The following is a 15656-nucleotide window of genomic DNA, read 5'->3' as shown; positions in this document are numbered from 1 at the left end:
TCTGCAAAGCACAACCAAAGAGAGTTCTGTAGACCACTGGGTAGCCCAGGAGGCATTTTTTTTAATTCTGCTATCCATTTATTTGATCACTTTTTCCTCTCCAGAGAATACAGTGGGATACATGTAAGAAGGGAGAGGGGTATGACTACTTGAGCAGTGAAGTGTGGTAAGAGGACGTGAATTAATGCATTTTAATTGACTGAGGATCCAGATTAAACTTGTTCCAATTTCCTATATTGTTCTATTAAGGATTAATCTGAACTGAGGTCATATCCTTTATTCCAGATCCCGTACTCTTGCTGTAGTCCATGAGTGGGTAGCTCAAGGCCACCTGAAGCAGCAGTCCTCCCACACACACCCACTCATTTCCCCATCGACACACCCACACTCCCTCCCCCATCCACACACCCACACTCCCTCCCCCATCCACACACCCACATTCCCTCCCCCCACCAACACACCCACACTCCCTCTCCCCATCCACACACCCACACTCCCTGCCCCCATCCACACACCCACACTCCCTCTCCTCACCAACACACCCACACTCCCTCTCTCCATCCACACACCCACACTCCCTCTCCCCATCAAAACAGGTTCCAAGAGAAGAGGTTTTGTCTGAAACAAGATGGGAAGAGGAAGCTATCTGCCATTTTACGGGAGGAGACCATCAGTCCACTGCCATCACCCGAGGATCTATCCTTAAGAGCAGAATCCTCCATCAAGCCAGAAGGCACATCAATTGGGCACCTCAGTGGGCATCTCTGCCAGCCAATCCCCACTTCTGTATCTATGCCCCAGCACTTTTCCCTTTGAACTTCTAGTTCATGCTTTTAACCGACACAATTATCACCCAATCTTCCCCTCAAAAGACACACACAGAACACGTTCTTGGCTATTATCAGGACGCTATCATAAAATAATATACCTAAAAGCATATACGTGAATATATGAATAAGTTCTGAGTCTAGAACTTACACAGTTAAACAAAAAGTTACTCAGGGAAATATCATTAAAACCCAGACTTTGGGACCAGAAGCCAATCTGTTTTAAAAGGCTTCGTGCAAACACTTAAACTGGACAGTAGCACTGTGTGTTGTTCTACAAAAGCCTCAATTCAATAATGAGCATAGCCTTTCTCCCCACTGCAGTCACATGGGGTTGGAGTCTAAGAAAGGGCCACTTAAACCTGGAGCCCAGTGCTGAGGGACTTACGTAAAGAGGTACTTCGCTGCAGCTCAGCTCCATGGCTTCTGCATCTGCAAATAATAAGAAGAGCATTTATTGCAGGAGTCCCCATGTGACCAGCCATCAGAACTGTGTCCTGCCCTTCAGTCACCAACACTGTCCAGGGAGGAGTAGTAACTCATTAGACAGGAACACTACAGAGACGAAATTATAAAAGAATACAGAAATGAGATGCTACCTGTATAAAATATGCCCTCTTTCGTATTTCATGTTAATTTCCACACTCAAGGAAAACCTGTCACCCCAGACATCCCACTGGCTACTCCCAGAATAAAAATTATGTTTCAGAAAGGCGAGAAAAATCAGCATAAGCATGTTGAAAATTTCACCTTAGTTATTCACTTGGGTCACCGGCTTCTCTCAGATCAGAACCCACTTTGGCTGAACCGGGCAGGAGCCCAGGATGACAAAACCATTCTGTGGTGGATCTGAGGCAGGGCCAGACATTTCAGTCTGGGGGAGCTCGGGCTGCTATCACGCCCACCAACTTCCTCGCAGCTGCACGCATCTCATGCGCCCCTGGGTGTGCCTGACCCTTTTACACCCACACCCCGAAACCAGCTTCCAGCTTCAGAGCACAGGAGCCAGCAGCACTCAAAAGGGATCCATTGAAGGTTGTCAAATAGGTACAAACTTCCAGTTATAAGTTATAAGGATACAATGTACAACATAGTGACTACAGTTAAGAATAGCGTATTGCATATTTTCAAGTTGCTAAGAAAATAGATTAAAGAAGTTCTCATTACAAAGAAAATTCTGTCACTAGGTATGGTGGGGGAAGTTAACTAGCCTTACTGTGGTGATCACATTGCAACATATACACATATCAGGTCATTATGTTGTACGCCTGAAACTAATAAGATGTTGTGTGGCAATTACACCTCAATAAAATAACTGGTGAGGAAGCTTCGCTGGATACCACCATAAGGCCCAGCCCTCAAGGAGCTCACAGCTGAACGAAAGAGACCTAAAGACTGGGAGCCAGCGAAGAGTGGGCTTCAGGGGAATACTGCCAAATGGGGCAGACTGGGAGACCACCACCACCCCTTCCCCACCCCACAGAGAACAGAAAGGGACCGGTTGAGCCTGGCTCTGCTTCCTGGGTCACAGCCCAGTGACGGTAGTTTGGGGCCTTTGGGGCCGTCTCTTAAGAAGGCAGGCACAGAGCAATCCAAACTGTGACATTTAGTATGGCAACCCCCAGAGGACAAACTTGGCCCAGAGGAAAATATAAAAGTCCTATATTTATTTTTTATAATCTTTTAACTTGTTTTATTAATAATTTACATAAATGCTGGCACTGGCACCCTACTAGGTCACAAGCTACATTTCATCAATCATCCTGAGAGAAGATGGAGGGCCCCACAAGCCCGAGGGGTGGTCATTGGAGCCCCCCCTTGGCCCTCATTTCTAACACACTGTGCCCTGTGTGTGCCCACTTCAATGGGCTCATGGATCATGAGCATCAATTGTTACTGAATCTAACCTCACATATCAGATGAATGGCTTAAGAAGTCTAGGAAAGAAACTTCAAATTAAAGATAATAGTAACAAGAATATGACAAAACTGAGACTCCCGTTTCTAATATTAATTGCTTGTCACTATGAAATAAAAATAAAGAGCAATCCAAGAGCAATGATGAGTAGATCCCCTGAAAATTAAAAATTATCAAGAAGGCACTTAACATAAGAATGTATGTCCACTAGCAGATACCGTGACTCCTTGCCTTAAATGCACACTGTGTCTCAAGATATTAACAGTATTTTCACTTACATTTATAGTCATGCCATAAACAATTCCAAATCTTTACATTTCACTGAACTTGATGAAATTAAAAAATCATTCAACATTTCTACTTCATAGCATAAGAAACGCATTCTATGGTAAATGCAGTGATTTTTTACAAGACTGAAATAGTATACCGAAAATAATAAAGCAACAAACTAAAGTGCATTCCTTTGTGAACAAAACTTTGAAGCCTTGAAATTTTCAAGAAGTACATTAAAACAAATTAGGCAGTGAGGGGGGTTTACATTACATTAATAAGTGTTTGGAAAGTATTAATTAGGCAGAGGCTGAACCAAGACCTAATTTTCAGAAAAACTTCCTTGACAAAAAGTGGTTCTTGATATTAATACTTTCCATACATTTATTTATATGATACAGATGGTTTCTACAACTAAGCATGTGATATTTGTTAGGTTTTGTCTGATAATAAAGTGTATCAAAAAGAAACCACTTTCAATGAGAATATGAAGATGTATTCTGAAGAGTAAAACCCCCGTCAACATTTCCTAGTTGAGTTGTGGAGAAAATAATTTGGAGCAATTTATACATACTTGATAAAATAAACTTCAAACTGAAAGATATATTCTCATTTGGATTTTCCCAAAATTAATTCCTCTCTTACATTAAAGGGCAGTAAGTTCTGTGCTCACCTGCAGAGCTACATGGCTAAACCATTCTGTGCCTCTTTTAAAACAACTTTAATAATTAAACCAGATATATTTACGAGGCAAATTACAACTGCCTGGATTCTTCACACTGTCACTTTCCCCCCACAAAAATGTCATGTTCTACACTGCATTTTGTCTTCTAATGCTTGAGTTCTCTACCTGTAACTTCAGATATTTAGATTCAAGTACTTTTTATTTGCTGTATTCATACTGCATTTTTCAAAAATGTTTCCTAGGGAGGTAAAAGTCAAAATATTTCCAGTCTTGCAGACAGACATCAGGGGATGGTTTTGGGTCTTGGTACATAGCCACCATTTTTAGGTTTGCTCCAAAAAGGGAAGAGAATCTTATGAAAAGAACATCAAGATACAATGTTTTAGACATTATGAGGACTAAATATCCCAATATCTGTGATTGCCAGTTAACGCAAAAGAAAAACAGACAATTTTCAACGGGTGAAGAAATTTTAAGTTAAAGAGGAAACAAAATATAACATTCAAATTATACAGAAAAAAAATCAGTTCTTGACTTTATGAAATTCTGGGTTTCTTAAGTTTTTGCATCTAAATGACATATTCAAACACTGATTTGATATAAAACCTATGACTTAAACCTTGTCTTTGAACACATAATAACCATTGGATTGTATGACTTTTACAAAACCTATTAACAGCTAACGCCCAAAGAGTATTTATCTAGACTATTAGTAACTACGAGTTCCAGCCAAGATGGGGGTGTAGGTAGAAACCCTTCGCTTCTTTGCACAACCAAAAGGAGGATAATGACCAATCTAAAATCAATAAACAACCAAAAGTGCCAGAAAATCAAACTGCAGGGAACTCCAATGACCAAGGAATTAAAGAAAAAATCAACCAGAACAACCAGACTGGTGCACCAAGACAAAGAAATATGGCCCAAATGAAAGAACACAGCAAAATCTCAGAAACAGAGCTAAGTGATAAGGAGATTGCCAACCTGTCTGATAAAGAATTTAAAGCCCTGGTAACCACAATGCTCACAGAACTGACTGAGCTTGGTTGAAAATGAAAGAACAAATGAAAAATACACAAAATGAAATAAAGCAAAATATTCAGGGAACCAACAGTGACAAGAAGGAAACCAGGATTCAAAGCAACGATTTGGAATGAAATAAACATCCAACCAGATCAGAACAAAGAAACAAGAATCCAAAAAAATGAAGAGAGGCTGAGGATTCTCTGGGACAACCTGAAACGTTCCAATATCCGAATTATAGGGGTGCCGGAAGGAGAAGAACAGCAGCAAGAAATTGAAAACCAGATACATTATATTTGACTTTTATAGAGCTGAATATTCCCCCTACAGTTTGAAAATTCAAAGGGCAGAGCAATTACTACTGGGGCAACTCTATTACCACCTCAGTTTGAAACTTCTGCACTTAGAGGAAATGTTGATTCACAGCTCCATACACAAACCTAGGAGTGTAGAACTATAACTGTATTTCACAACAGGTACATTAACTGGAGAAGAAGGAAAAAACAGTGAAATGACTGGGAGGTAAGGGCAAGTCTAAGTAAAAACCTTCAATGCTAACACAATGGAAATGGGTAAGGAGAGAGCACTTTAGAATTAAACCTACTGTGGAATACACAACAGTGTCTACAGACCTGCTTCAGAACGGAGTTACCTGCCTGAGTCATGTGGGTCTAAGCAGCATTATTTGGTGAACTCAGAGTGAGGGGAGATGTCTGGAGATTAGAAAGGAAACAGCAGTGACTGCTCAATAGGATCTCATTAATTCAAACTACAGGGGGTGGTAGGAAGGCAGCAGGGGGGCCAGTCTGAACCGATGCAGCCTAAGTTAGAGAATGTTTATAAAGCACAAAGAGGAGCGTGAGCTAACTGCTAACAAAATGTTCCGCCAAAGCTGTCACACTCACTTTTTCACAGAATTTATTTGCACACAAACTGATTAGGCCTTTAAGAAGCTTTTTATAAATATACTGAACACCCCCCTTTATAATCTCATTCATGCTACTAATCCATTTAGTGTGTCCTTCATAGTCAACACAAAGCTCAAGATACAACCTATCAAAGCATCAATTTCCTCAGGAGCAATAGGTCTCTAAAGGCCTGTGTGTCCAAAAGTCAACTCCCCCTTGCTGTGTGCACAGCACGCAGCCTGTCGTGGGAGAGATATTAACACACGAAACACTGCCCACCACTGATGAGCTCCAGTCTGGTTGGGGTAACATCTATATCTGTGAAAAGCTAAAGATTCTAAGGAGTAATAATACTGTTGACCTGGCAGGACGTGATAGTGTAGGGCACGCATGAAGTGACGAATAAGCTGTATAACAGGAATAAGAAGGAAAACAGGGACATGTATTATTTTTAGGAAACACTGAAGACTTGGATAGTTTGGAGTAACAGGTTTGGAAACAAGGGAATAAAGGTCATTGACCTCCTACTTTTATACATAATGCATCCCTAAAATACACACAATAAGCTGTGATAAAAGTGCACAACAGACTTAAAGGCACCCAAAGTCCTTTGCCAGACACCTGGCAATAACATTCCTAATTGCAGTTCACCCTTAAGCAATATGAGGGTTGGGGCACTGACCTTCTGCACAGTCAAAAATCCATGTATAAATTTTGACTCCCCAAAAACTTAACCAAAAGCCTACTGTTGACCTGAAGCCTTACCAATAAGAATCAATTAACACATATTTTGTATGTCATACAAGATGTGCACAGAAAAAGTCCATCCACTGTTAATATAATGAGAAGAGTTTATGTGACATCCTGCAACCTGGCAGTCAAGGAGATGGACTGGAATGCACATGTGTGAACAATGACGACTTCACTGTCCTAGTCAGTGGGGGTGGTAGATGCCATTAAGTGAGCATGTGTACTCTGTCAGCGTCGCATTCAAAATGACTGAGCAAGTGCAGCAGCGAATCTGCATCAAATTTTGCATTAAGCTTGAGCATTCCTCTGTGGAAACTATTCAGATGATTCAGAAGACTACAGCTATGAGCAATTGTGATTGGCAGCTTCATCACAACAACACACCCACTCACACATCATGTCTCATGCAGAGTTGTTTTGGTGAAACATCAGATCACTCAGGTGACTCAGACCTCTACAGCCCAGATTTGGTGACCTGTGACTTCTGGCTTCTCCCAAAACTAAAATCACCTTTGAAAGGGAAGAGATGTCAGACCACTGGTGAGATTCGGAAAATACAACGGGGCGGCTGATAGTGATTAGGAGAACTGGGTGAGGTCTCAAGGTGCCTTCTTAGAAGGGGACTGAGACATCATTTTCCTATGCACAATGTTTCCTGTATCTTGTATCTTTTTCAAAAAAATGTCTCTATTTTTCATATTACAAGGCTATATACCTTCTGGACAGACCTTGTATGTGTATTATGAACTATATTCTTGTAATGAAGTAACTAGAGAAAATGTTACTAAAGGATGTCATAAGGAAGAGAAAATACATTTGCAGTACTTGTTGAAAAAAAAATCCACATGTCAGTGGAACCACATAGTTCAAACACATTTTTCTTCTTTTTTATTATATTTTTTTATTGATTTTAGAAAAAAAGAGGGAGGGAGGGAGGGACGGAGGGAAGGAGATACAGAAAGAGAGGGGGAGAAACCAACGTTGATTTGTTGTTCCACTTATTATCCATTCACTGGTTGATTCTTGCATGTGACCTAACAGGGATTGAACCCACAACCCTGGCGTATTGACACAACACTCTAACCAACTGAGCTACCCTGCCAGGTCCCAAACCTATGTTTTTCAAGGGTCAGCTGTACATGTTACCTTTTAGGCAGATTTTTCAACAAAATATCTTCCAGCTTTTTCTACAATGTGCTTATTTTATGCATTTCATTCAGCGGGAAACAAATCAAGTTCAATGATAGTCCAACTGATACAGTTCTCTGCATGGGCACAGATAATGACCATGTCAAGCTTATCAGATCCCTGCTTCTTCTCCAGCATCCCATTTCTCTTATTCCACTCATTCTATAAAGGAGCTAGTGCAAGGAAAATGGTAAGCTATACAAAGAGAGGAGAGTCATGCTGGTAAAACTGAGCTGGCAGGTGTGAAAGCCCATAAGTTCATTCATTGCTGATGCCCAGAAGTCTGAATTCAGTAGAAGAAAGATTGCTTTTTTTACAGTGTAGCTGTTCAACCTACACAAGTTAAAGCAGCAATCTGGCACTATCTCCCAGAATCAAGAAACGCATTGCTGAGAAAGGGGCATTTGAGTTAAGTTCTCGGTAAAGTCTGGCAAAGAAGCTTGCTCTGGTTTTGTAGCTACAGGTTTCCCCACTTTCTACTTTGATAAGATCAACTCTCCCTGGAGCCTTACATTGCTATAAATTAATGCAACAGTGACTAAGGCCTGAGTTCATAACATATGGCCCATCAATAGATTTTATACAGTCCATGAACTCCATGAAATTAGATGTGAAGTTTTGTGTGATGTGCATTTTTTCTGACAAGAGTTTATAGCTTTCATTAGATTCTCAATGGACCACTGAACATGAAAAAGGCCAAGAAGTATTTTTCTTTAATCATGCTAGACATCAAAGTTTAAAACTTGCTCAATGAAAGCCCATGAGAGGGGGATGACAAGACATGCTACAGATGGGTAGAAAATATCTAACAAATGGCTAGTATTTAGAATGCCTAAATAACTCTCAAACAACCCAATTAGAAAATGGACAAAAGACATGTACAGACATTTCACTAAAGAGAATACACAGATGGCAAACAAATGCATGGAAAGATGTTCAACAGCATTAGCCATTAGAGAAATGCAGATTAAATCCATAATAAGATATCAACACATACCATTCAAATGGCTACAATAAAAAACAGTGGCAACCTGAAATGCTGGAGAGGATGAGAAGAAACAATTGCTCATGTATTGCTGGTGGGGATATGAAATGTTACAGCCATTCTGGAAAAGAGCTTGGTGGCTTCTTTTTAAAAAAAATATTGGTTTTAAAGAGAGAGAGGAGAAAAACATCAATTTGTTGTTGTGCTTATTTACGGATTCACTGGCTGATTTTTATTACATTCCCTGATGGGGGTCCTGCAACCTCAGCACAGTGGGATGACGCTCTAACCAAGTGAGCTACCTGGCCAGGGCCAGCAGTTTCTCAACTAAACATACAGCAATGCCACTGCTGGGTATTTCCCCCACAGAGAAGTAAAAAGTTACCTTTACACAAAAACGTGTGCATGATCGTCCACAGCAGCCTATGTGTGATAATAGTGAGAAACTAGAATCAGCCCAGATGTCTTTAACAGGGGAATGGTTAAGCACTAGTGCAGGCGCTCACCCTGGCACATGTGCACGGCCCAGCAACACATGCTGTGCACGTGTATCAGCTGAGCATGCTGCTCCGCAATGAGTAGGAACAGTCTATGAACACACACTACATGGATCAATCTCCTGAAATTTATGCTGAGTGATAAAAGCCAACCCCAAAAGATCACAGACTATATAATCTCATTTATACAACATTTTTTAAATCCTCACCCAAGGATATGTTTATTGATTTTAGGAAGAGCAGGAAAGAGAGAAAGAGGGAGGGAGGGAAGAACCTTGATCAGTTGCCTCCCGTATGCACCCCAACCAGGGATCGAACCTGCAACCTAGGTATGTGCCCTGACCAGAGATCAAACCTTCAACCGTTTGGTGTATGGGATGACACTCCAACCAACTGAACCATCCAGCCAGGGTCAATGTTATTGAAATGGAAAAAAAAAAATTGCAGAAACAGAGGACAGATTAGTAGTTGGCAAGAGTTAAAAAGAATATTGGGGGCAGAGAAATAAAAGGGCAATATGAGGATCCTTGCACTTATAGAATTGTTCAGGTGATAAAATGGTATAGAAATTTAAAGTTACACATGCTAATGCATATAAGCAAAGCTGGGAAACCTGAATGAGATGGGTGCATTGTATCAGTGTCAATAGATATCACACACAGCTTTATAAAATGTTACCATTGGGGGAAACTGGGCAGAGAATACAAAGCATCTGTATTACTTCTTAAAACTAAATGTGAATGTACAATTATCTCAAAATTGTCAATGGAAAATATCATGCTAGAATTTATGTGTCCTAAACCATTTTCTCTCTCTTATGGTGGCTACCGTAGGTGGATTCTCTCTCTCAGTCTCTCTCCTCCCTCTCTCTCTGCATTTTCTGACAATATTGTCATTGCTTATAACATTTTTAGAATTTCTTTCCCAGCTTGTGGCATATTTTGATTATTCTGCCTGGTAGCAAGGCTTTATCCCTTGATGTAAATTTGAATTTTAAAACATCAAGAAATTCAGAACCACCCTAGGGAAGGAATGTGAGTTTTCCCCACCCTAGGGAGAAGTGGGAAATATTATTTATGGCTGAAAACAAAGTAACTGCTAAATCACAAGACAAATTAGTTTTCTTTTGTGGAGTCATGAGCTTAATTTAAGGTCCAAGAGAAAAATCAGTTTTTCTGGTTGAAAAACTTTTCTTAGACACAATGCGAAGCCACAGAAGGCTTTGGAGTGAGAGCACAACTTTCCTCAGGTTGCCTTTTCATGAGACTGGCCCAGAGACCGCTGAACAGACTGCAGAGAGAAGGAAGTGGAGGCAGAGAGAGTGGTTAGAACAGGCACTCAGAAAATTATCCTGATGCCTGGGAGTGCTTCTAACCAGAGAGAGGTCCTCAGAAGTTAACAAGTCTGAGCTGAGGACACAGCCACCACCCCTTGTGGGTTCCTCCTGTGTCGGCTGAGCGCCGCCCTGCCCTGTCCCCACACCCAGACGGGCTGCGCACACACTCTGTGCGAGAGGAAAAACTCTCCCCATTGTGAAAATTAAGACATTCCTTAACTAGAATGGCCAATCCTAGGCTATAAAACTAATGTGGAAAACCTGGGGGAATTCTAGAATGATGCTTTAACATTTAGAAATATGATCTTAAAGCAAAAATTAGAAAAAATGAGCTTTAACCTTAGAAATATGACTAGTCTCTAAATGTTTAATTTAGTTCAGCACATTTACTTAGAACTTCCTATATGCTTAGTATTGGGTTTTTAAAAAATGTACATGTACTTATCCCTCTATTTGAAAAGAAAGGGTATACAGACGTGAAATACCTAAATAACAAGCTAAAGGAATAGACAACTAAATACCGAAGATAACATAAGCATTCACTTTCCTACCGACCTTCGTCACATATCTGTTATAGCCTAGGAACTGGAGATGCAAAGACAAGTCCATCCTAAAGGAAGTGCCAGCACAGTGAGAGAGAGAAAGGATGAGAATATAAAATGTGTGTGGCAGGCAGGAGGGGGTTCTCTGAATACAAGGAGGCAGAAACACCCCAATGAAGTCAGCAGCGGGGGTACTGGGCATGGCTCCCTGGAAAAGACACAAGGCCTAGGCTGACTATTAGACAATATAGTTGTTTTTAATTACAGAGGTTCCTGCTCGGAAAGGCATTTAGAAATGGGGGTGCGGTGTTGTTTTTGGTTCTTACATGGACAGATTGGTGGGGTAGGAGAAGAGTAGAAAGGGTAAGGGAGCTACTCCCGGCATCCAGCACCTGGCAACCACGGGTGCTAAGTGTCCTGTAATGCCCGGTCCACCCCACACAGAGGATTGTCCTCCCCAAATGCCAATGGAGGTTCCTGTTGAAAACCACCGGTGCAGACAACAGATGTTCAGCAGGTACACTATGACACGGAAGGGCATTCCAGGCAGCAGAGAGGAGCACGACTGCCTGGAAGCATAAAGGAAAGGGTTGTTTGTGGAGCCGCAACCATCTCCAGGGCTACTGAAAAGGCGTGTGGGGAATACTGGTGGGAGAGAAGGATGGAAACTTCTTCCATGCCCCAATAGCATGTCACACTGAGGAATGTGAACTTCGAGTCACTGAGTGGCCTTGAGCAGAGAGTGTTAAAAAGCTCACTGCGGCAGCAGGTGGACAGTGCACTGGAAAGGGAGAGAGGGCAAAGTCATGGAAACCAAGTACGGGGCCTTTGCTGTAGATCCAGTGAAGGACGTTGAGAGCCTGATAGAAAGCAACATCACAGGGAGGGCAAAGATACACTTAAGAAATTAAAGGACAAATAGATAGGCCTTAACTAGATACAGGGGAGAAGGACCAAGAGGAATGTAGCACGACTCCTTGGTCCCTAGTTTGGGAAACCAGGTAGCTAGTGCCATTGATAAAGGTGAGGAAAGTGGAAGGAGAAGCAGATGGACTTGAAAAATATTAGTATTATCCACAATGAGTTTGAGATGTGAGTATGCGCAACTGAGGCAGGTCAGAAACACAGATCTGGAGCTCAAGGAAGGGGCCTTAGCCGGAGAGAAAGATGTGATGACACAGTAAAGTCACTGGGAGCACATCTGATGATCTGGGGCAGAGATACTCACGAATTCAAAAAGGCTTAGAAGAAAAACTTGGAGAACTCCGAGAGAAAGATGGAGGGAAAAGAGCTCACACACACACAAGGAAGAAAGAAAAAGAAAACATTGAGAAAGAATAGGGAAATACTAATCACAGCTGACATTTATCAAGCACTAATTATTGTGCCAAACAGTATTCTGAAAGCATTTTAATTCTTCTAATCCTTACAACTATATTGAGCATTACCTGTGTTCTACAGGTTGAAAAAGTGAGGCACAGAGAGGCTGAGCACCTTGCCCCATGTCACACAACTAGTGAGCGGCTGAATCAGGATTCAAACCCAGGCAGTCTGGTTCTTGATCCCACACTCACCAACCATCTGACTCTATTGCTATGTCAGAAATTTAGAAGGAGAGTAACGTGACAAACTCCAAAAGAGATGGACTAGGCAGCAAATGTTGTGGATACACCACACAAAGTGAACTAAGAACTAAGAAGGGCCCCCTGGCGCCTCGTTTTGAGAGGTTTGGTGCCTCCCTTGGCCACAACCCCCTTGGTACAAGGACGGCCTGAGGAAGGGGGGTGGAGCAGCAACCAGGAGGTCAGCAGTAGAGATAATCACGTTACACAGTGAACACTGGAGGAGTTAAGAAAAAGATGGCTTGGTAGCTGAAGTCACAGAACAGACTTCGCTGAGAAAAGGGATCATGAGCTGTGTCTTTGAGGAAGAAACAAAGCGAGAACTAGTGTTTGAATGGTCTCCTGGTGAAAGTCAAGTCAAAATCGTTTTGTTATTGTGAAAGAAGCCCAGCTACATCCCTGGCCTCCTGCAATCTGAACAAATGTGACCTGCATGTGCTAAGAATAATAACCACAAATTTTTGTCCCATACAAAACAAAAACTTGTGAGATTCAGCATTTGGGATTAAAACAAAAGAAAAGGTTAAAACAAAAGTTTTCTACAAAATAAGTAGTAAAACACTGCAGTAAGTTTCAAAAAAAATCTTCAACAAATTATTTATTTAAAATATTGTCCTGAATATTAATATGGGCACAGAGAAGTATAAGATAATGCCTTCTAGAAGTTTACAGAGGTAAGTCCAAACACATGAACAGTTTAGCAACAATTCAAGAGCTTAAATAGGAGTTTGATAATAATATACGATGCTTAGAGCTTACAAAGGACTACAGTGAAGTCAAGAAGAATGAGGACTCAGAAGGGGCCAGTGTCTTTGGAAACTAGGAAGTTACATGTTAACATAGATAGATTACATGTTCACATAGATTTGCAATAACATAGATAGACCTAGTGGGTATCATGTTAAGTGACTAAGCCAGATAGAAAAAGACAAATACCGTATGACTTCGCTTATATGTGGAACCTGAAGAACAAAATAAATGAACAAGTGAAACAGACACATAGACGCAGAGAACAGACTGATGGGTGCCAGATGGGACTGGGTGTGGGAGCCTGAGTGGAAGAGGTGAAGGGACTGAGAAGTACACATTGGTAGTTACCAGTCACAGGGCTGTAAAGTACAGCACAGGGAATATAGTCAATACTATTGTAATAACTGTGTATGGTGCTGAGGGCATCTCTTTGTAAATTATCTAATTGCTAACCGCCATGCTATATGGCTGAAAGTAATATAAAATAATATTGAATGTCAAAAAATAAACAAAGGGCCCTGGCCAGGTGGTTCAGGTGCCTGGAGCGTCATCCATATTCCAGAAGTTTGTACCTGGTCAGGGCACACACCTAGGCTGTGGTTTTGATCCCCGGTTCAATATTTCTCTTCCTTTCTCTCTCTGTTTCTCTGTCTGTCTGTCTGTCTCTCTCTCTGTCTCTCTCAATCAATAAACATATCCTCAAGTGAGGATTTAAATACATACATAAATAGGATGGAATTTCTTTTTTAAAAAAATGAAAGGGCTTCTGTTTTGTCTGTTTTTCTGTTGGTAGGGCCTGAGCATGCTCAGAAGGATGGGGAAAGAAATGAGGTGGCAGATGCTGGGGAGAACAGATCCTGGGTGCTCAGCACCCGGGGGTGTTCAGTGTACACAACAGAGGTAGCCCTGAACACTGAAAAACTGTCCCATGTCCTTCTTCGAAGTTTTGGACAGATTTTAACTTTGTGTTTGAAGGCTGGGGTGTGCCTTTTCCTCAGAGAGAAAGGCTAGCTGACCTCAAAATGTCTCCCCTGGAAAGGGGATTCCTCATAGGCTAGTTTCTATGTTCTAGCAAGTCATATCAAGGAATTACAAAATATTGTCTTTGGTGTAATCCCCCAGGAAACTAGCATATAAAGTATTTTATATCATTAGAATTCTTACATATTTTAATTTAAATTAAAATTTGATAATCCAACTCATACTTCATAATATATCTTACTATTCATTTTCAACAAAAAATTAAAATAGAATACTAGTCTTAATTCAATATTTCAAAAACATTGTAAAAACATTTTAATATTTAAATCTGCACAGATTCCATTGGAGTGAATGGGTTCATTTTATGGCACGTAAGTTCCTTGTTGATACTCCTCACCAAGAGAAACCAAAGAATGAGGCTCTGTCTTTCTAGGCAACATGAACTTGGACAAGTGGGTGACTCTGAAGGCTGGATGTACTCCAAAAAATGTGATACCTGTTGCGAGGCAGGTAGAACTTGGGCCTTTTCCATCTCTGCACTGTTTATTCAAGTCCTCAGGAAAACTAAAAATCCCCTTCTTAGATCATGCTTTCTATGGTTCTTGTGTAACAATGTTTCCTAAAGCAAAACTGAGCTCAATATTTTGAAAAAATGAACTATTAACAAAAGAACTAGGAACTAAATGCAACACTTTGCAGAACTTAAGGCCATAAATGCCAAATCGAGGCAGATCTTCACCTGTCCTAAACTGAACTACTCCCTACCTGCCTTGGAAAGGAAATGCAATCTGAAAAGCTAGCATTAGCAGCAACAGAATATGCAGGTGTATGCATGCCTGCTATGGTCTGAGTGTTTGTGTCCGCTTCCGAAATCATATGTTGAAATGATGTTAATCCTCAAGGTTAGGAGGTAGGGCCTTTGGGAGGTGTTCAGGTCATGAGGGTGGAACCCCCATGAATTGCAACAGTGTCTTGATAAAAACACCCCAAAGAGCTCTCTCACCCCTTCCACTATGTGGATTGGAAGAAGTCTGCAGTCCAGAAGAGGGCCCTCGCCCGACCATGCTGGTACCTGACCTTGGACTGCCAGCCTCCAGAACTATGAGAAGTAAATTTCTGTTGTTCATAAGCCACCCTGTCTGTGGTATCTTGTTATGGCAGCCCAAACAGACAAGGACAATACCAAATATATTAACACTTCTCATCACCTTAGGACTCATCAACAGGACTAACTTTAGTTCATGTCAAACCCACTGCCAATACACACACACACTCACACACATACACGCACACACAGATGCATAACAAACATCTACCTCTCCCATCTCCTACCTTTGTACGTTCCTATTCTCTACCAAGTGAGAGTTAACTACCAGAG

At 41.2% G+C, this 15656-nt stretch overlaps 1 protein-coding gene across 1 annotated transcript in view; it reads right to left on the bottom strand.

The window, feature by feature from the left end:
- ARHGEF28 (Rho guanine nucleotide exchange factor 28) overlaps positions 1 to 15656 on the bottom strand; it is a 281786-nt gene that overhangs the window by 232279 nt on the left and 33851 nt on the right. The window contains 1 exon segment of the mRNA XM_036020409.1: positions 1216 to 1259. Within this exon segment, the coding sequence (XP_035876302.1) occupies positions 1216 to 1248 (33 nt within the window). The 5' untranslated portion in view covers positions 1249 to 1259.

Source organism: Phyllostomus discolor, chromosome 3, assembly GCF_004126475.2.
Source record: "Phyllostomus discolor isolate MPI-MPIP mPhyDis1 chromosome 3, mPhyDis1.pri.v3, whole genome shotgun sequence".
Lineage (NCBI taxonomy): Eukaryota > Metazoa > Chordata > Mammalia > Chiroptera > Phyllostomidae > Phyllostomus > Phyllostomus discolor.
The sequence above is the reverse complement of the archived record's forward strand: the minus strand, read 5'-3'. Positions and strand labels throughout refer to the sequence as shown.